The 21757-nt window shown below is 40.7% G+C and overlaps 2 protein-coding genes across 4 annotated transcripts in view; one reads left to right on the top strand and one right to left on the bottom strand.

The window, feature by feature from the left end:
• The first annotated feature begins 215 nt into the window (after window positions 1–215).
• SNAPC3 (small nuclear RNA activating complex polypeptide 3) lies at window positions 216–20441 on the top strand. Of its 3 annotated transcripts, none has more exons than XM_081319838.1 (10): window positions 216–496; window positions 3791–3865; window positions 6886–6970; window positions 7545–7649; window positions 9188–9337; window positions 11308–11390; window positions 13339–13503; window positions 16448–16555; window positions 18768–18945; window positions 19888–20441. In XM_081319838.1, exons 1-9 carry the CDS (start codon window positions 270–272, stop codon window positions 18913–18915), a joined length of 1146 nt encoding a protein of 381 aa, XP_081175964.1. In that variant the 5' UTR covers window positions 216–269; the 3' UTR covers window positions 18916–18945; window positions 19888–20441. The 3 variants fall into 3 exon arrangements, with proteins under 3 accessions (XP_081175964.1, XP_081175963.1, XP_081175962.1); XM_081319837.1 differs by lacking the exon at window positions 19888–20441 and adding an exon at window positions 19131–19401; XM_081319836.1 differs by lacking the exon at window positions 19888–20441 and having other exon boundaries at window positions 18768–19401.
• The window catches only part of PSIP1 (PC4 and SRSF1 interacting protein 1), a 66080-nt gene continuing 63147 nt past the window's right edge, over window positions 18825–21757 (bottom strand). Inside the window, exon 18 of the transcript XR_014025394.1 lies at window positions 18825–18916. The gene's annotated coding sequence lies outside the window, so the exon portion shown is untranslated. The remainder of the gene's footprint in view (window positions 18917–21757) is intronic.

Below are 21757 nucleotides of genomic sequence, written 5' to 3' on the forward strand. Positions count from 1 at the left end.
AAAAAATAAGCAAACGCTTCCACTCTCTTGAACGAGCGACCGGCTTCTGAAGAACCCTCAGATGAATTCGAACTACAACTCCCAGCATTCCTTATCATCGATCTTCTTGGCTGAATTCACCGGAAGCTATAGTTCAGCAACTTCGGAAGTGGCGTGTTGAACTGCGTCAAGTCTCTACCGTTTGGAAACTACAAGTTCCAGAAGCCACTGGGCCCCCCCCCACATCCGTTTCACACCTTGTCTCTGCTCGGTTAACTCCTGGTGCAAAAATGGCTGGAGCTAGCAGCGGGTCCCGAGATAATATCCCCGATTATGAGACCGCGGATCTGAACACTCGGGCTTTCCACGTGGGCGCCTTTGGGGCTCTTTGGAAGGAGGCGCTGCGCGAGGAAGACGTGTCTCTCCAGCAGGCGGAACCTGCGGACGACGAGGCGGCGGTGATGGAGGATTTTCTCTGCACCCCGGAGATCGCGGCAGAGCTGAAGGCTGTGTGCAGGTAGCTCATCCCGCTTCCTGGCTAACTGCGTCGAGTTGCAGTTTTGCGACCTACGGTTCAAATCTCATCACTTGAATGCCTTTTGTTTGGATCTCAGTTGTGGCTTATTGACCAACAAACCCGCGTAGAATGGGCGCGTGTGAAGCTGTATCCTCGGCTCCAGCTCATCCACACACCTTCCTGCTTGCTTGCGTGCTCCATCCATAATATCTGTATCGCCGACCATTTTACAAAGTGTGACTCTTAAAAAGAAAATAACAATAAAAACATTCCACAATTAAAACATTATTAAAAAGGCTAAGAGAAAGCGTGAGGTGTTATAAATAATGTAGCTCCCTCATTAAATCACAATTTCCTTAAGACCCCTAATCCTTTTGGAACAGCCAAGTTTTGAGGAACTCCTGGAAGGGACATGGAGGATGGGGGTCAATCATCCTTCAAGGGAGATGATAATCCACTAGATGGGTGTGGGTGATAAAAAAAATCCTACGGTACTAACTCTTGATACGACCTCACATCTAAGCCTGGTTGAGGAACAGTCAAAGGTCAAAACAGTCAAAGCTGCCCCCAAAACACTTTCTATCATATGGCAGCTGAAGATCACCCCATTCTAGGGCACATTGATCCAGGTAGGTTTGCTGTGGGGTCTCCCCTCATATCTGGCTGCAGGCTCTGCATCTCTGTAACTATTGGTGCTTTGGTACCAAAGGGACCAGACTTCCTAGTAGTGCAGTCAATTCATTGCATATTTGGCAATATAGACCAGGGCTTTTCAATCAGTGGTACAGGTACCACCTGTTGTACATTAGCACCTGGCAGGTGGTACACAACCATCCTAGAAAAGTGGTAGTGGGAGAGGGGAATGAGCTGGACCGGTGGCAGCATGACACAAGCCTGAGCAAGAGATGGCTGGAACTGCAGGGCTGACAGGGCTCAGTGGAAGCGCCAGGATCAACGCCAGGCTCCAGCTGGAGCTTGGTGCTGATCCTGGTGCTTCTGCTGAGCCCAGAAGAAGTGCCGATCAGCTGGAATGTTGCAGCATCTCCAGGGTCTTCTGATTTACATTCAGATGCTTGGCAAATGATTCATATTTATGACGGTCACAGTGTCCCAGGGTCATGTGAAGTGACCAAAACCTGCTGCAACCTCCGAGCAGACGGGGGGGGGGGAAGGGAGGGATAAAAACCAAACACCCGCCACCCCACTCCCGCTTCCAATCCTCAAAAGAAATGCTCACAACAATGAAAACCTCGGACAGGAGGAAGAGTGCCGCCAGGCGGGCAGGCAGGTGTCTTGCTCGGCTGTGGCTTGGGGGGCACTTTTTTCAGTGCCATTGTAACTTCAGTCACTAAGTGAACTGCTGTAAGTCAAGGACTACCTGTACTTCATCACTTCCCCCCCCCCTTTTTTTGGTCATGTTTTTGACACCTTGCTAGGCGACTGGTGGTACTTGGATGTTGCCATATCCTAAAAGTTGTTTTTTTTGTTTTTTAATCCCATTTATATCCCGCCCTTCTCTGAAGACTCAGGGCAGCTTACAATTTAAAGCACAAATCAATGTGCTTAGCAGAACCTGGGGGGAGTGGTAGAAAAATATAGATCTTGAACTATTTAAAAGCTTTCCCCCAAGCCTGATCTGGGAAAAAAACCAACTGGAATTCTGGGAGTTGAAGTTCAGCAGAGTGATGGCACAGGGGAAAACACATTGTGTCTAATTGTTTTGGTATGCCATGCCCTATAGCGGTGTCCAGAGGGGAGAAGTTGAAACGGTTTATATCCCGGGTGTGAGAGGTCAGTAAATATTTTCTCAGCCCTCTTTTTGACTCAGTGCATGTTCATGTGGAAAGGGAAGAAGATGTCCACAGGTCACAGTGCACCCATAGAGTTGGCATTTTCTCTTTTCACGTAGTTCATGTAGAAAAGGGAAAATGTCAACTCTATGAGTACACCGTGACCTGTCGATGTCTTCTTCCTTTCCACATGAACATACACTGAGTCCTTTAGAACAGAGGTCCTAATCTTTTGGGCATCAGGGACCGCTTCCATGGAGAGAAGTTTTTCTGTGGACCAGAGGGTGTGTGTTTTTGTGTACTGTCTGCATCCCACAGATGGGGCTTTTCTTGTTTGTGCGGACCGGTTGCTGGCATGCCGTGGCCCGGAACTGGTCCACGGACTGGGGGTTGGGGACCCCTGCTTTAGAATAATGTTGTGCTACACGTGTGCCTGTATATTGGAATTTGCTTTGGCACCCTGCTAAAAAAATGACATACAAATAGTTCAACTGACCGAGCCAGAGACTGCAATCTATTGGGATCTGTAGAAACATGAAATGCAGGGCATTTTCTACTTTGGCTATTTCCAGGAAAGACACCGGTCAGATATAATATGAAGCAAGTAGAAGGAGAGGACTTTATTTTGAGGGAAGCCAACTCTTGTCTTTTAAAATAGAGTCCCTATATCTGGTTTCTGTTTATATTATGACATTTCTCCTGACGTCTTATTTTGTACATTCATATATTTTTATAGCAACCAAAAATGTGAGGAAAGAGAATGCACACCATTAAGATGACATTGGGGTCATGGGAAAGCTTCAAGACATTTTGTGTTTGAGGCAGATTTGGAGCTGCTAATTTTTGTCTCAACTCCATGTTTCTTAATATAGGAATGCCTGATTTTTTTTTACTAACCAGAAAATAATTAACTAGTTTTACTAACAAAAGCTGTTCCATACAAAATCAGCACTGGCTCTAAAAGTTAGTCTGGTACACAAAAAATGTTTTGTTTGTATTGCTGTATTACCAGGGTTGGTTTTTTTTAGCATAAAAGACTACTTATCTTTCATTCCTTCCGACTAGGAATTGGAAGCTGATATTAATGAGTAATGGTTTCTTCATTCCAATTATGAATAATAGTCTATTTTTTTTACCAGTGGCTTAAGGCTAGACTTGATTCATAGTCTTTATTTGCTGAACTATGGTAACAAGCCTCAACTCTATGGGTTCACGCAACCCACAAAGCCATAAATATTGTTCATAAACCACAATAGCTAGTCTATTGAACACACTAAATCATAAAAACCTGATTATATTGTCTTATTGTAATCTGTGGATCCAGACATACTGTTTATGGTTGCAAGAGAAAAGTCAGCAGTAGCATTAGACTCTAGTCTAAAAACATTTTCTTGCCAATTGTTTAAGTTTACTTCCTACATGTACCTGAAAGTTTCTATGTTTTTATATATTCTACGTTGACTTTTCCGACAAGCATATAATTAATTTTTGGTATTGTTTTTAGCATTGCTGCACTGAAGAGCTCTGATAAAGAAGATCCAGAAGTGATACCTGAAGATACCAACTTAATAACTCTTAAGTATATTGAATTTCATTTCAGTCGCAATTCTGATTAGTTGGAAGTTTGTTCTAATCCATAAGTAATTTTAAGAACAGTTTATGAACTAAGGCAATGAGCAGATGGATATACAACATGCCAAGACAAAGCTGGAAAACTATGATGGCTTAATTCAGTTAATTTGCCTGACTGCATACTGCTAGCATATATTTTAGTTCATTGTTGTGCACTAAATTTATGAGATATCCAAACAAACTGTGATAATTGTATTCCACTGTATGCTAACATGCAAAGAGATGCTGTATTTTTCTTTTCAAGACCTTGGATGGTCCTCTGTTGGTGGGCCTTTTGGATAATGCCAAATATTCTGTTTACAACCCTTCCCAATGCTTTTACAACTACAGATTTGATTCCTGTAATGCCTCCATTACACTTTACTATATCGTTGAGTCTTTTTGCTAGCCCAAAGCTTGCCTGCATCTGGGAATGCTGTTTTACATGCTTGCTATCAGATTAAATTTGTTTCCACTTTTTTTTTTTACAGTGCTGTTCAACCCGTCGTATGCGTACCACCTGCCAGGTGCCGACGTACACTGGTGGTATGTGTATCACCGGTTGAAAAGCCCTATTCTAGATAGCATTGATTACATTATTATAATATCAAGCAAACACTTATAGACTTTTGATCGGCTAATATCTGGCAGTCAGTCTGCATCTGGAAGTCCCATGGTATGTAAGTGGGTAGATAAAAAGAAGGTGTTGCAAAACAATGAATTGCAATGTAAGAGAGGCAGTAAAGAACAAACTAGTATTGTTAAAGCATTGCTGGAAGCGCCGGTCAGCGGTAACTGCATGCGCTGATCCTGGGCTCTCAGCAGGAGCCAGGCATCGCTCCAACTGAATCTCCGCCTGAAGACTGTGTGAGGCTGCCTGCCACCTCAAGGCCGCCTCCAGTCAGCTGGAGCTGCTCGTGCTGTTCCTGGGCTCTCACCAGGACCCAGGCAACACCTTGCACAGTTCCAGCTGACTTTCCCACAAACCTGTGCAGCGCTGCTGCCACTTCACCTCATCCACTTTTACACTTTTTTTTCCCCACAGTGCTTTTCAACCCGTTGTAGGCGTACCACCTGCCAGGTGCCAATGTACTACCAGTAGTGCGCGTACCACTGGTTGAAAAGCCCTGATCTCATTAACAGCTGCACAGTTGCTCTGCATTGTTCAGTGGAGGGAAATAAAAAGGTAACTATAGAGATGTCACATAAATTATCTCTTCTTGCCTATTGACTTTTTTCCTCTCGTTGTTTTCTATAAAGTTCCCACTCGACTTTGTCTGAGAGGCTGAGGCATTTGGGCCTATCAAGTCAAACCAGTCATTTAGCTTATTAGCTGATCCGAGGAATGGCTTATCTATGTCCAAAATACTGTAACATCATTAAAGGCTACTACTGCTCTTTAACTGTGATTAGCCTTCTTCAAATGGCGTACAGCTAGTCCTCAACTTACAACAATTCATTTAGTGGTTGTCCACAGTTAGAACGGCACTGAGAAAAGTGACTTCACACTTAATGACCATTGCCGTATCCCTACAGTCACATGATCAAAATTCAGACATTTGGCAATGTGACTCCTATTTATGACGGTTGCTGTGTCCCGGGGTCCCGTGATCATTTTCGCAACCTTCTGGAAAGCAAAGTCAATGGGGGAAGCCAGATTCACTTAACAGCCGTGTTACTAACTTTAACAACTGCAGGGATTCACTTAATAACAGTGGTATGAAAGGTTGTAACGTGGGACAAAATTCACTTAACAAATGTTCCTCTTAGCAACAAAAAAAAATTGGGCTCAGTTCTGGTCGTAAGTCGAGGACTATCTCTATTTTCAACATCTTAGATCAGGGATAAGCAATGCAGAGTACACATATGCCTTCCTGGGCCCCAGGAAATTTCTCTCCCCCCCACAGTGTCAACAATCTAATATCAGATGGCAAGCTGCTATATGAAAAATAAAGCATCAGCTTTCAACATAATATATAGTTACTAATTAAAGTCAAAGTACTCTACTTTTGGTCGTTGACCAGCTTTTGTTTATTAATCAGTGACAGGCCCATGGACAAAGTTAAGGGGGGGGGGAAAGGGCCAGAGTTAAGCATCAGGGGTCAGAAGGAATGGCTGGTAACTGTTTTCTGACCTGACTTTCTGGTAAACGGATCTTGTCTGAGCATGTCTGCGTGTTCTCAGAATTTTCAAATGGCCGATCAGATGGGCAAGTTTGCCGTGAAATGCTTTGCAAAGCTGTCCAGAATCATCCCACATCAGAAGGTACTTCATTGTGAAACCATTCTGTGTAATTGGTTCTCCCAGGGTGTAGTCAAAAAGCTCAAGATGGCAGTTAGTCGTATAGTGTGGGGGTGTGATTGGAGCTCCACCTTGGTTTTTTTTTTAATCTCACATGAAAAACAGGCTGAGCTCAATTTGCATCATTGTGAACATGATGTTGACTTTTTTTGACCATACTCTGCCGGCAGCTCGTATTGCATTGGAGTCCAAAGTTGTTCGAGTTCTAATGTGGTGCTTAATTCTTGTTTTCATAAGGTTGACTTAAAAGAGTACGACACCCTCCCTTGGGCTTTAGGAATTTATTCCTTCATCTTCTTTCCTTATCTAAAAAAAAGGGTTAAATCATGGCAGCTGGACCAAATGAGATGTTTCATTACTCATCCAAGTAACGTCTTCAGTCAAGTGAAAATTTTGGATAGGCAGAAGAGTCAGAGGTGTTGGGATGAACCCACTTTTCCCCCTTATAGACTGCAGGGGGTTTCTCCCCAAAATGAAAAAGCATGTCAATGAAGACTCAATCCTCCAGGCCAGAAGTATCTAAATCATGGCAACTGGACCAAAGTTTGTAAAAACTGAGTAACGAAATGTTTCAGTTTTAAAAAAAACTTTGGTCCAGTTACCCTGATTTAACCTTTTTAAAGAGACCTTTGGCCTGGAATGATTGAGTCTTCATTTACCCCTTCTTTCCTTTTTTCCTATTTGTAGAATTCGGCAGAAAGCTCTGGAGAGGCGAGAAGAAACCATCCTTGTTGATCGTGCATGTAGACAAGAAACATTCGTTCATGAGATGGTAAGGCCTCCTTTCTCACCTGCTGCCCTTCCCATATTATATATTTCAACTGATTCCAGCTACACAATAATTATAGAATGTCAGATGTTACATTCTAATCTCAAGAAAGCCTTGCCACAGTAGCTGTCCGAAGGTGCATTTTGATGGAAGTTGCATAGCACGTCTTAACCTTGTGTGTTACGCTAAACCAAGTGTGACATCTTGGCAATTTAATTGGCAGCCCATAGTCTAGGACAGGGGTAGGCAACCTCGGCTCTTTTATGACTCATGGACTTCAACTTCTGGGAGTTGAAGTCCATGAGTCATAAAAGAGCCGAGGTTGCCTACCCCTGGTCTAGGAATTTGACAGATTGTGTGGGAAGTAAGTGTCTATCTCTAGTGTGTAAAAAAAACATTGGAATCTTCAGATGTATTTTACCACTCACGCTGCTTGATCAAGCTCCACTTCAAACAGACTTGCCCTGCTTTCCCACCATATGTGGAAGATTGGGAATGACTGATAGAATGTCAATGCAGGTGTTTTGATTTATATTGTTGGACACTTCAAATTCCAATGTATTTTTTTTCCCCCTAGGAATCTCACGCCATTGGAAAAAGGCCAAAAGATCCTGTAAATATGGTTGACAAAGCTGAACTTGTTTTAACTCTCAACATTTTCTATCCAGTTATATTTCAAAAGGTTGGTAATTGAGCTTAGGATCTATTTTAATGGCTTCTGAACAAATAGATCGGTTTATTGGGAGGAATCTCGTGTGAGTCTGCTAAGGTATGGTCCTTTTGCAACATGACAAAGTAGAATCCACTTTTCTGCAGAAAGATTTTAAGACACAAGATGCCCTTTATTTTAAAGAAAAGTAATTCCAACTTTGGCTAGATCCCACTTAATTAGGAAACGTCCTAAACCTTCCAGAGTTGTCTTAGAAGGTGAACTACTTCATTGTGAGGCTGAGCCCAAACCATTCTCCAGCATCCTGGCTTCCTTTTTCTCTGACATGTCTAGTTATATTGATGACGGATTACAGGTAGTCTTTGATTTATGACCACAGTAGGGAACAGAAATGGTGTCTCTAAGCAGTGAGGTCATTAAATCAGTCATCATCCATTTTTTTACGCGGTTGTTAAATGAATCATGCTGTCATTAAGTGAATCGCGTGAATCCAATTTCCCCCAACTGACTCTTTGTCAGAAAGCTGGCTGGGATAGTTGCAGATGGCAGTCATGTAACTATCGTAAATACATGCCCACTTCCAAGCACCTGACTTGCAACTGTGGTAAGTGTGGGGACTGACTGTAAATCACTTTGTCAGCATCGTTGTTAACTTCGAATGATCATTAAATAAATGGTCATTAGTCAATGACTACGGGTACAACTCCAGAAGAAATACATCTCCTTCCAGACTTCATAACAAGCTTGCTGTAGCCATGACTTTGTTTTGAGACAATTCTAGAGTCCTTTTACAGTTCAGTGGCCTGCCTGGGGTCGCAGCTGAATATGAATTTTCTATCCTTCCTTAGATTTACAGAGTACAGGAAAACTCAGTATTCTCTATATATTCAGAAAATCCCAGGTCCCGTTTTTGCTCTTTTTAGATAGAGAAGGAGGGGCTCTTGCTTAAAACCCTGTTGCCAATCAATATAGGGGCCCTATTGAAATATCTCCACTAATGATCTGATTCTGTGACTTGATCACAAATCACACTGAGCTACAGTGTGGGTAGCTGAATAAATTACAGGTGACTAGAACATGCTTAGCTAAAGCCAAATAAAGAACAACATGTCAGGAACCAGCCTTTATAAAGTTTCTTTATAACGTTTGCACCCAAATGTATTTTTCATTAATGCTACTAGGTTTGCACTGCAAAAATCTTGATGATTGCTAAACAGCCGCAGAGAGATCTCCTGGATTTGGGCAGTTCAGATGTGATAGCTTTCATGATAGAAGTCCCATATGTTGTAATTCTCCAACTTGGATGATTTTTACTCTTAGCTCCTTGGAAGGTACAGCCTAAGGGAAAGGCCTTACTGCCTATAATACGTACATCTAGATATGGAGAAGTGATGATAGAGTTGGCTGGTTACATTCCTTGCAACAGGTTGATTGGCTGGTTTCAACTTGCCGACCCTCAACTGCACTTTGAATTAACCTGATGTGTAAATTCAGATGTGTAAAATCAGAAATGTTTTCATGGATCTTCTTTTGCCCTCTTTGTTTCACAGCATAAGCTCCGGAAGCCATATCAGACACTGTTGGTCCTAGGGAGCCAAAAACTTACCGAGCTCCGAGATTGCATTTCCTGTGTTAGCGACCTTCAGATTGGTGGGGAATTCAGCAATAATCCTGCTCAGGCGCCAGAAAATATCAGCAAGGTATCATAATGCGGATTTATTTTATTTATTTATTTATTTTAATTCCATTTATATCCCGCCCTTCTCCGAAGACTCAGGGCGGCTTTACAAACTTAGCAGTAGCCTTCATTCTATGTATATGCCTGCTTATTAGGGCTTTCACACACACCCCAAGCGGCATTATTACAAAGTCAGCTTAATTGCCCCCAACAATCTGGGTCCTCATTTTACCTACCTCGGAAGGATGAAAGGCTGAGTCAACCTTGAGCCTGGTGGGATGCGAACCTGCACTAATTGCAGGCAGCTGGTATTACTTAAGGAGGCATTAGCCCACTGCTCCACCAAGGCTCTTTCTAAGGCATTTCCGAAGAGGGAAGTTTAATTCCAAGACAGTTTCTTAAAGTTTGAATTATTGATCCCTTGGAAATGTTGCTTATCTGTTCCTGGGGGGAAAAACAAATAACGTCGTTTCTACAGTGTTCTCTTCATTTGAGCAAATAATAAGCAGGTGAATTTAATGTAAGCAGGAACTAAGTGGGACTTTTTATATTTTTAAGTCAGCCTTTTTATTTTTCTGATTGATTTATGAATTATAATTTGGGATTGCTCAATATCTAGAGTTCCCAGGAAAGCGCACAAAGAAATTAACAATGTAAAAAAAGAAACCTAAGCATTAAGCCATCATCAATAAATTAAAATGACATGTGAAAGGACTGTTGCATAAGATAGGAGAGAGAGGGAGGCAAAGAGAATCATTTACTATCAGATTTTTAATTGGTCAGATCGACTTGTTCCTTGCTATATATATATCTGCAAGGAATTTTTGAAAAGGAAAAAAAAATCTTTTAAAAAAGCTATCCCATTACTTTGATATATTTTTATGTTGATAGTATTTAAACATTGAAATATATATTTCTTTAATATAAAACCAGTATTTTTTACAGAAAAATACCAATCATAATTTTGTTGAATTAAAAACAATGCTTAGAAGATTTGAAACGTATAGAGCACTCTTGCTTGGAAGGCGGTTTTTGAGGCGTTTGCCAGCTCCTGGTTTTCTATAAAAGCAGGACAACATGCTGCTTCTTTTTTGCTGTGGTGGAATGTAGTCTGGATTCCCAGGAGGGAGGGGCTGCATTCGAGAGGGCAAAGAGGCAGTGAAGTTTGGAAAGTTCAGTTGAAAGAACAAGAGTTATGAAGTCTCCTCCCTAGGGATTCCCAGAGTATATCTAAAGCAGGAGTGGGCAATTAATTTTACCAAGGGGCAAAATGAGCAAGTGTGACTCTTGTGGATGGCTGTCGCCACTCTGCCACCGAAGCTAAGGCTGCCCCGCCCCCTGCCGCTGCTGCTCTGATGCCCTACTCTCCAACATCGCCCCACTGCCCCGACACTGTACTGATGCCTCGTGTTCGACACTGTTGCAGGCTAGACATGGACTGCCCACTGAGCAGAGGAGACCCACAAGCTATAAAATGCCCAGGTCTGATTTATAGCGATACAGATTAGTTCCTTTAGTTTGGCAAGATCTGTCTATGGCTGAGGAACAATAAAGGAACAATAAAGCCGTAACTCCACATGTCTTTTTTGGTTCTTGGGGAGTGTGGCAGTAGTAAGATAGGGGTCAGTCAAAAGGAGACCTATCCATTAGAAGCAAATGTTTTTTCCAATCAAGAATGGAACAATGATTCCCAGAAGACAAGTAATGGTTCTGAGCAAGAAAGACCCCCCTCATGTCTTGTCTTGCAGCCCCCTTTAGCAAAAGGAATGAGCTCTTTTTCTGCCCCATGGAGTACAAACCACGTTATCACGATACATTTTAAGGAAAGGACTAGACTACTGGACTCTTCAATAATGTGATGCAGTGATGAGCTTGGTTGGCATTTCAAACATTTAACTGGAGCTCATGGAGATGTGATATCACCCACGTATGTATTCGGTGTGTCCTAATTAGCAAACGAATGCTTTTTCTCTTTTTCTTCCTTTCCCCCAGGATCTCTATAAGTCTGCCTTCTTTTACTTTGAAGGTGTTTTTTATAATGACACCAGGTATGCTGAATGCAGAGATTTGAGCAGGTAAAGAATAATTGACATTTGTGAACCCCAGTCTCACTAACTAAAGACTGCCTTCCCATCCAGTTAGTTGCAACTATGTGGTTGAATTTACTGATTTAAGAAGATATATGGGACATTTCCATGTTAGTTTGCATCTTGATGCTGACTTAATAGATGGTAGGAAAGCTGAGAGAGTAGACAGGAAACTCTTGCCTTCTGTCAACCAAGATCTCTTGATTTTGGATCTTGACCCCTGGAAATAGGGCTTTTAAAACGATGGGACTTAGATTGGCGAGCGAAATTTGGAAGAGATGGTTAAACATTGCTCATTGGCCCATTGATCTTATTGTCTGAATACTCTTCAGTGCATGCTATTTTTTTTCCCTAAAATAATTTCTAGTTCTGGTTCTCAGCCTTTGGTTTCCAAATATTGGTGCACTGCGGTAGCCTGAAGTTCTGAGAATTATCACCTGACATCTGCAGTCTTCCAGTTGGAATTGGCTGCATGTTTAAATGCAACTGAAATTGCCTCCTGGCTTTTGAACAGGGTGCCTCTTACTAAAATCATAGGGATCCCACTATCCTTTGTACAGTTCTGTCTGCTCATGTTATCGCTTCTCTTAAGGCAGCAGTATCAACAGTCATTGTATCATGTTTTTTTCTACCTGACATGCTTATAGTTCCCATAGATCACGCTCTAGGGCAGGGGTCTTCAAACATGGCCCTTTTATGACTTGTGGACTTCAACTCCCAGAATTCCTCAGCCAGCTTGCCTGGCTAAGAAATTCTGGGAGTTGAAGTCCACAAGTCATAAAAGGGCCAAGTTTGAAGACCTCTGCTCTAGGGCTTAATTTGAATGTTGCCCAGGATGTTGAGATAAAACATTTCTTTGGCTGAGAGGAATGTGTTCAAATTCTAGCTTGGACACTTGGTTTCCTGATTTTTTTCTCTTTGATGATTGCTCTAGCAAAAATAATACAGGTTCTCCTCAAATTACAACCGTTCGTTTACTGACCATCTGAAGTTACAATTTACTTATAATCGGTTCTCAGTCTTACGAGCGTTGCTGCATCCACATGGTCACATGATCAAAATTTGGCCGCTTAGCACTGGCATGTACCGTGTTCCCTATGAAAATAAGCCCTAGATTGATTTTTATGTGTGCGCCTAATATAAGCCCTACTCCCAAAATAAGCCCTAGTTTGGGGGGCAAAGTGCACACGTAAAAAATCAACCTGGGGTGTGGGGGGGTGAAGCTGCCCCATGCGCCCTGCATCCACTTACCTTGGGACCACTGTAGCCAGGCCTCCCATGCCTTAACACCTGTTGTGCGGACTTTCTTCTGTGGCCGCATGCCATGTGGCGCATCGCACCGGTGCTACCATTCGCAGCAGGAGGCCACGTGGCTTCTCACACTGATCGTGCCACCACTCGCGATCGACATGACAAGCCACGCGGCCTCCTGGTGCTAGTGGCGGCACCAGCGCAGTGCGCCACGTGGCTTGCAGCTGCAAGTAGCTGCAGAAGAACTTGGGCAGCGGTGTGACAGGTATTGGGGCATGGGAGTCCTAAGGTAAGTGGGTAAGACATGCCTCGAAAATAAGACTTTGTGCCTGTTTTGGAGGAAAAAGAATATATAAGACCAGGTCGTATTTTCAGGGAAACACAGTATTTATGACATTTGCACTGTCCCGGGGTCATGTGATCACCCTGTGTAACCTTCCCAGCCGGCTTCCAACAAGCAAAACCAATGAGGGACATCAGATTCACTTCATGACCAAATGATTCACGTAACAACTGTAGTGAGTTGCTTAACAGCGGTGGCCAAAAAAGTCAGAAAGAAGCGGGACAAAACTCACTTAACACTGCCTTACTTAGCAATGGAAATTTTGGGCCCAATCGTGATTTTAAGTCAAGGGCTACGTAAAATCAGTTTAAAGAATGAAAATATTGTCTCTGCTAATTTCAGGACAATTACTGAGTGGGCAGAATCCCGTGATCGAGGTTATGGAAAACTTCAGGCAACTAAAATGGAAGACTACACCTTTAATGATTTGGACATAAAAATAGGTTTCCCGTACCTTTATTGTCATCAAGGAGATTGCGAGCACATTGTTATTATCACAGATATCAGGTAAGAGACTGTTTCTTTGCAGAGTCTCTGCCAAGAGGGATACCACTTGGAATTTGAGATTCTTTGTGTTTCACTGTGTTAGCAGTGCAAAGGGGGTTATTATCTATAATTATGGTTTGCCTGCTGGTGTTCTGGGGAATCCATTAACTTTTCATCTCTTCCCCACCCACACCACCATTCTGGGCTTAGTAACCATGTTTGATTCGTGCAGGCTGATTTGCGTGTGGGAAAATATTTGGAAAGAATGCAATTCTTTTTTCCTTTTTTCACTTCCACACACCCTTTTTCCTTTGTTTGGGCATTGGCTTCCTCTAATTGATAGCTGTGTGCTTAATCTGCAGCCTTGGTTGCCTTGAAAGAAATAGTATCAATTATTTTTTTTTAGTATCTTCTTTTTTTTATTTTTTTTTAATTTTTTGTTTTTTTAATTAAAAAGTTTCACAATACATTTTATCTTTAACAAACCAAAAAAAAGAAAAAAAAACCCTCCCAGCCCCCTCCCCCCCACCCTCTTCCCCCTCCCCAACCCTCCCCAACCCCTCCCTCCCTTTCCCCTCCCCCCCCCCCCCGCTTCCCAGAGCAAAACACAGGGTATAAAAATACAAGCAATCATGATCTAACTTACGCAAACAATCCTAAACTATTCAAACTATCAAACTTTAACTCATATAGGTAAATTCCAAACATACATATATATATCATATCAATGATTATTCAAATACAAAATAATACCTTCCAATCTGATACCCAATAAAAACAATCTCAAATAAGCCAATTTATATCAATTGTCTAAAACTATTCCTCATTCCAACTAAGCTTTAAATTCACATTATCCTAATGTGTTATACAACTTAAAATACCATAGATTACTTTCCAAACTTAAGAAATTTTTATATAATCACATCATTCTTATATTCTTATATTCTATTACCTATTGCAATATTACCCATAAAAATATTACAAATTAACTTCAATCACAAAGAAAACAATTTATATCAATTTTATAAAACTATTCTTCTGTCCAACTAAAAGCTTAAAAATTTTCATCCAAATAACAAATCATAACCTACAGAATATCAATAAACACTACTACAAATCTTCCCAATTAACTTTTCATAATCATCTTAGAACTAAAGCAACACAAAATAATACATAATTATTTTATAAGGGTAAAAAATATATCCCCAAATAAGTCCTTCTAGCAATTCCAATTCCCGTAATCCTTATTGCATTATTGTCTCTTACAGTTATGTGACTAAATCTTCAGGCTTGATTCATTCGTCCAGAAGTAGCACGCCTCTTCCAATTTCTAGCCTTCTCCAGTGATAATGAAATTTGACCCACTCCTGTATCTTTCACATCTGCCTGCGTTAACCCTTCAGCAACTTGCGGGTTCTCTCTGGAACGTTGAGACTCTCTCTCACCTTTTTTCTTGGTAGATTCCAAAGATGGTATGGGGACTGCTTTTAAAACATTACTGTAGAAATCACGTGCCTGAATCTCCGTGGTGAAACAGTACCTCGTACCTTCATAGGTCACCACCATCCCCACTGGTATTTGCCATCTAAACTTAATATCACGTCGTCTCAATTCTTGTGTGAAAAAAGCAAATTCCTTCCTTTTTCTTAAAATCTTTGCAGGGATCTCTTTTAAAATCAGAACTTTTTGCTCAGCAATTACAAAATCAATATTGTAGGAGGCCTGGATAACTTCATTTCTAATCATTCTCTTTGTAAAATAAACCACCACATCTCTGGGTAGTTTCCTTTGTCTTGCGATCCACGAATTAACACGGAAGATTTTATCTATATCTTGCATTATTTCATCTGCTGGTCGCTTCAACACTCCTTCCAAAGCCTCAGAAACCATTTTCTCCAAATTTTCCTTAGGATTTTCTATTAGGCCTCTGATTCTTAAAGCAAACTCTATCTGAGAATACTGTGTCGAAATCAAGTCATAGTCCATTTTCTCTATTACATTTTCAGTTTCTGTCATTTTGGCTTCCAATCTAATATCATTTTGAGCAAGATCTTCCACTCTTTCATCCAAAATCTCAATACTTTTAACCACGCTTTCTATTGCAGATGTGATGTCTGCTCTCATTTCTTTTAATTTCTCTGTAAACTTCTCCAACTTTTTCTCCATTATCTCAACAAATTGCTGCATTTGCTTTTCCATAGTCTCTTGCAACAGATTCTGCAAATCTTTTGCTGTAAAAGCTGATACAGATTCAGATGCAGAGGACAATGAAGTTTTCACCGAAGACTGCTGCCTCAGGGCAGGAACTTTAGAAGATATAGCCGCCATTTTCACCCTCTATTGTTAACTACGCACTTTCACATGCAGATTCAGCAAAGTCCATTGAGTTAAAGATCAAAACATCATCTTCACCAAAATCTCCTGCATCGCTCTGCCTGCGTCCTCGTTCTCAAAAGCTCTTCCTTGCTAGCAGGGATGGTTGCGAACGCCCTGTTCTGCTCCAAAAAACCCGGAGCACAGGCGCCTCGCAGTCCGGAGCATGCCCAGGCTTCGGGGGGGCTCAATCCTTCCGCCGCCAAAACTCTAAGTTCTGGCGGCCCCGGAGAGCTCTACCCCTACCTGGACGCTCACCCCCTCCTCTTCTCCCGAGGTGGGGGCTTCTGAGCCGCCGAACAGCTGATTGGCGCTGTTTTCGGCAGCTCTACGGAGCCGCGAGGCTGACAGCCAAGAAATGGCTGCCTCCAGCGTCGCCTTGCAATTCTTTTTTCCTTTTTTCACTTCCACACACCCTTTTTCCTTTGTTTGGGCATTGGCTTCCTCTAATTGATAGCTGTGTGCTTAATCTGCAGCCTTGGTTGCCTTGAAAGAAATAGTATCAATTATTATAAAGGCGCCTGACTCTCTTTCTCTTTCATTGTACTAGTTTAGACTAATCAATTTCTTTCTCAATCTTTTATCTTGCAAGGCTTATTCATCGAGATGACTGCCTAGACAGAAGCCTCTATCCCTTATTAACCAAAAAACATTGGCTATGGACTAAAAAGTGTTTTGTGTGCAAAATGTACACAGCCAGGTGAGTAATAACGCAGATATTTCCATTGCAGAAAGTAAATTTGAACAACACACAATAAGAATCAAAATCACTGCATCGAATTCTGGGATCTGAAATCTCGAAGTTTCCAAGTTTGAAAGGCACTGAGATAGCATATAAAATAGGCTTTCTGTTCAGTTTGTTACATTTTAGAGCAGTGTTTTTCAATATTGCTAACTTTTTAAGTTGTGTGAATTTCAACTCTGTTCCCTTCAGGAATTCTGGGAGTTGAAATCCAAATATCTTAAAAAAAAAATTTCTTCTGTTCACTCATATCGACTTTTCAGAGATTGCCTGCAGTTTTCTTGGCAAGGTTTTCCAGAAGTGGTTTGTTATTGCCTCCTTCTTAGGGCCTTGGTTTCTAGCCTGATGCCTTAACCACTTCACCAAAGTGGCTTTCTACCTTAAAGTTACTGAAGTTAAAAAACACTATTTTAGAATATATCTTGAGAAAACATTACTGCTTGAAACACATCGAGAACATAAGTAATTTAATTATTATAGCAACTGTTTTGTTTTCCTTGTTTTCTTCTTTGTACCCTTGGAAACTGAATTTCCAAGCTGAAGATTTGATATAGTTAAAAATCATTTCAGGCAGGTAATACCATTGCGGTTACAGTTGCAGTTAATTATTTATCTAAAATTAGCATGTGAACCCATGCTGCCAGTATTATTTATTTATTTTGGAACCTTGTGTTGTCTCTGACCCATAACACCAACCAAGTAACGTTTCTATATAAAAGGAAATGATAAGATTAAAAGTAAAACAATGTTGATTTATTCTGAGGGGCCAAATGCTTCATCTTCCTGAAATAGTGTGGGTTGCAAACGGTTCTACATATTTACTATTTTTAGTAAAAAAAAAAAGGGAGCTTCTCACTTTAAAGCATAGGAGATGTCTACTCATAGAAAATCCCTTTCTATTAGCTTCTGTCCTTCCACCATATAGTTATTTAAGTGGCTGCCTATCTTAATAAAAGTAACACTGGACAGCTTACAGTTGGTTAGAAACATGAACACAAAGGAACAAAACTAAAGCCAGGTTAATGTAATAAGTTAGGTGCTGGATGAGAAAGCAGGAGGTTGTGAGTTGTATACCGTATATGAAAGCGGGCTAGGTGACTTTGGGCCAGTCGCATTTTCTCGGCTAAACCCACTTTATAGGGTTATTGTGGAGAAAATAGGAAGTTGTAGTATCAGGTATGTTCTATACCTTTAGATAGATAGATAGATAGATAGATAGATAGATAGATAGATAGATAGATAGATAGATAGATATTGAGAGAAAGAGAGAGAGAAATATAATAATTAAAAAAATCTCACTCCAAGAAACAAACCAACTAATGTACAGCAGGGCTGCAGTTATAATTGAATACCTTGGATGCAAAGTCAACAAAGAAAAAAAGCTAAACAGTGCACCACCAAAATGGTAGATCAGGTTGCAAAATAAGATCAGATGTAAGCAGGCTAAAACAAATTAAAGAAAAGAAGCTGAAGAACAAGAGTATCAAAGAATATTTGATCAGGAAATATTACTTAGAAACAAAGATTAAGGAAGTCTTGGAAATAATAAAACTACAAATAACAACCGTAGCCAAGATCAGCAGATGCAAAGCTCAAATTGCACATTTAAGAGTCAGTATTTCTGATTTCAGTTCATTTACAATCATTTCTATCAATCCATCAATGAAGAGAGTACATAGTGACAATACCTGACAAAGATGAAACCGTGCAATTCTGGGTGCAGTATGGGACAACCCAACATTTAACTCTCCCAAGTCCTTGGGTAGATGGATAAAAATGCCAAATCCTGACTGACTGACTGACTGTGCAACCATAAATTAGTAAGCTCCACTCAGTTTTAATATTTAGGAACCTTTGCAAACATGAGTGTTTAAATGTGCATTTGGGGACTGAGGCAAGCATGGTTAGAGGTACCCCTGAACATGGGATGAATCTTCATTGTGTGGCAATCTGTGATGTTATGGTTTTATGATTATAATAGTACATTTGTGGATTGGATGTATTTTTGATATCAATAATTTTGGGTGTTTTTTTTTAAAAAAAATTACAGTGCTGTTATATGTCAATTGTAGGCTGATTAGAGTCAGAAATTGATGCATCTTCAAAGCAGCGAATGAATGAATGAAGTCGTATCTTCACCAAGTGACCTTCTTTGTATTGCACCTTACAGGTGGGTAACGAATGAAGACAGCCTTGCTCCACAAGAGCCCTCGTTCTTTTGCGATGTCTGCTTCCAAACACTCCATTATGATGCGGATGGGAACAAGTTGGGAGAGTTCCTTGCCTACCCTTACGTTGACCCAGGGATTTTCAACTGAGCTGAAGAAGAAAGAAGATCAAATAATATGGTATCGTCTATTTTAGTACCTGTTGGAACATGAATACTGTGATTAAGCACTGGAAAACTTTTTTCAGGTTTTCTGCTTTATGTTTACACATACACATACACCCCCCCCCCATGTATTCCATTTTATTTTTACATCTTGATCCTTATCCTAGATACAGTTGTTCATAATCTTATTTCATTTCAAAGGGCAATGAAAGCTGAACTCTCTTGCCTTTACACTAAGTATCAAAACTGAGGCATGTCAGAAAGTCAATTTCATCTCCCTCATATAACCCTTTCGTCCACAAGAATTACTCGGCGGAGAAAAGACCAAGGATCAGAGTGGTGTCCCTGCTCCAGTTTGGTATCCTGGAACAATGGATTCTTATTCGTGTTTGTATTATTTGTTTTTCGAAGGGCATTGTCACATTGTTGGGGTTTTTTTTGTTGAGTTTTAGTATTAAATTTGTTAATGTTCTCTGTGTTTTATTTAGCAACCTTTTTTTGTGTGATACAGCATTTCAGGATCACAAAATTGAGTTTGATGCTTGGATTTCTCACATGTTGTGGCTAAGAGTCTCTTAAGCTTCTCTCTGTGAGAGATTAGGCATTGCTAGGTAGATGATATTGCTGTGCGGCCACAGTTAATCCTGCTATTTCACATAACTCACTTCTTTTGAGAATTCACGTGCATCTCAGTTGCTTTGAGTGGCTGACCTTTCAAATACATTTCTTTAAATATAAATGGATGTGTGGGCCTTTTTTTTAAAAAAAATAACATGCCTCCTTGAACTATTTTCCTAAACTTCCTTTCTATCCTTTCTGTGGCCCTCTTGCCACTAGTACCTGTGTTTCTTTTCTCCCAAACCGTCCAATTTCCTTATCTCTCCTTTATTCCTTCTCACTTCCTTTATTCTTCTTTCTCATAGGCATTCTCCATCTATTCTTCCTTCTGTTCTTCCAGGTTACCTTCTTGATTCAGTGCAGAACCTTTGTATAGCCTCTGTGGATATCCATGACCCCCAGATTCTTTCCAGCTTACAGATGTTACACCATATATGCTGATTCTTACATTCATGTTTAACATATTAAACTGTGTGCAATAAAATGGTTTTGTAAAAAATAAAATAAAAAATCGAACTTGGAAAAATCATCTCACAGTATCATGAGCATTAAAATATATTTTTGTAATGTTATGAAAATATCTTTCCAAAAAGAGGAGTGCAGATACATGATGGTGGCATTGTCCTATTATTGCTGAAACCATTAAATAGGGCAGCAGTCTTAAATTAATCTCATTGCACAAGTCCAAGATTCGTTGCTTTCTGCCCTTAGGAAGCTTGATCATGACTGTGTCTTGCAAGGAAGCCATTCCTTCAGAAGCTCTTCCAAACCTCAAGGAAGCATTTCCAAACCTCTGTGAATATAAAGTCCTGTTGGTTGAGAAACTGGAGGGTCTTGTCTCTTGGTTTGTGTGCCAAGAAATCTGTAGATACCGAGTCTCACCCTAATGAAATTTTTCAAAGAACTCAACAGCATCTACAACATTACGTTGGCAGTGGTGAAGTAGTAACTAGGACACTTTTTCTCCCTAGCATTCCTGGCAAATATATAAATGCAATTTTTCAGAACAATACTGGCCCAATTTTTTCATTCAAAGTTTTAATTTAAAAGAATGATACAGCAGCCACAAATATTTGACAATAGTTGTGAACTGCCCTGCTCAAGAGGACTAAGTAGGGTAAAGCAGAGCAATAAATATGATGCAGAAGGCACTCATGGAAAAGGCTGATATTTCACTGATATTAGAACAGTGGTTGGCAACATGGTGCCTGAGCACCTGTTGCACTCCTCCTGAATGGAATTGTTTTAGACCAAATTCTTTTAGCAATATTAATAGCACTTGGACTTATAGACCCCTTCACTGTGCTTGACAGCCCTCTCTTAGTGGTTTATAGACTCAGCATATTGCCCCCCTGAATAATCTGGTTTCTCATTTTAGCATCCTTGGATGGATGGAAGGCTGAATCAACCTTGAGCCAATCCAAATCAAACTGCTGGCAGTTGGCAGAACTAGCCTGCAATACTGCATTCTAACTCCTTTTGCCACCACGACTCTTATGTTTATGAACTCGTGCAAGAGTGTGATTTTTTTTTCTTTTGCCTTGTTGTTGTTGTTAGTTGCGAAGTCGTGTCCGACCCATCGTGACCCTATGGACAATGTTCCTCCAGGCCTTCCTGTCCTCTACCATCTTCTGGAGTCCATTTAAGCTCATTCTTTTGCCTAGGATCATTCAACCCTATTAAGAGTCAAAAAAAATTCTGACCCCTATACTAAAGAAAGAAAATAGAAGAGTTGGTCCTTGTTTATCAACCACTTTTATCAACCATTCAAAGCCTGCAATGATGCTGAATGAATGATACTTGTGACTGGTACTTGGGGTTCCTGCCAACATGATGTCCATATAGTCATCATTTGGGACTTCCTTTGCTGACTTCTGACAAAGAAACTATAGATAAGCCAGCAGGAGCTGCAAATGTTAACAACGTGAGATCCTCACCTAGATTAATCTGCTTCATGACAGCAGCAACCCGGAGTGCTGGAATTGCTGTTGCTAAGACATACAATCATATGATGTCCTTTCTGACTTTGTTACTTAGTGACAGCAATTCCAGTCCCAATTGTCATTGTTAACCAAGGACTACCTGTGGGGCCTCTCAATGATAAGAGAGCAGTCAAATTTGTGATGTATTTATACCCACAAAGATCAGAATTGTGCAAGCCACAGTGTTTCCCGTGATACTTTATGGAAGTGAAAATTGGACTTCGAAGA

Source organism: Vipera berus (assembly GCF_964194415.1).
Source record: "Vipera berus genome assembly, chromosome: 2".
NCBI classification, from domain to species: Eukaryota; Metazoa; Chordata; class Lepidosauria; order Squamata; family Viperidae; genus Vipera; species Vipera berus.

What these genes read in the sequence shown, in the direction of transcription:
- SNAPC3 (XM_081319838.1), top strand. Translation starts at nt 270, where the DNA reads ATGGCTGGAGCTAGCAGCGGGTCCCGAGATAATATCCCCGATTATGAG. An exon ending in GAGCTGAAGGCTGTGTGCAG is followed by an intron (nt 497 to 3,790) that starts GTAGCTCATCCC and finishes TATTGTTTTTAG; the next exon opens with CATTGCTGCACTGAAGAGCT. An exon ending in ACCAACTTAATAACTCTTAA is followed by an intron (nt 3,866 to 6,885) that starts GTATATTGAATT and finishes TCCTATTTGTAG; the next exon opens with AATTCGGCAGAAAGCTCTGG.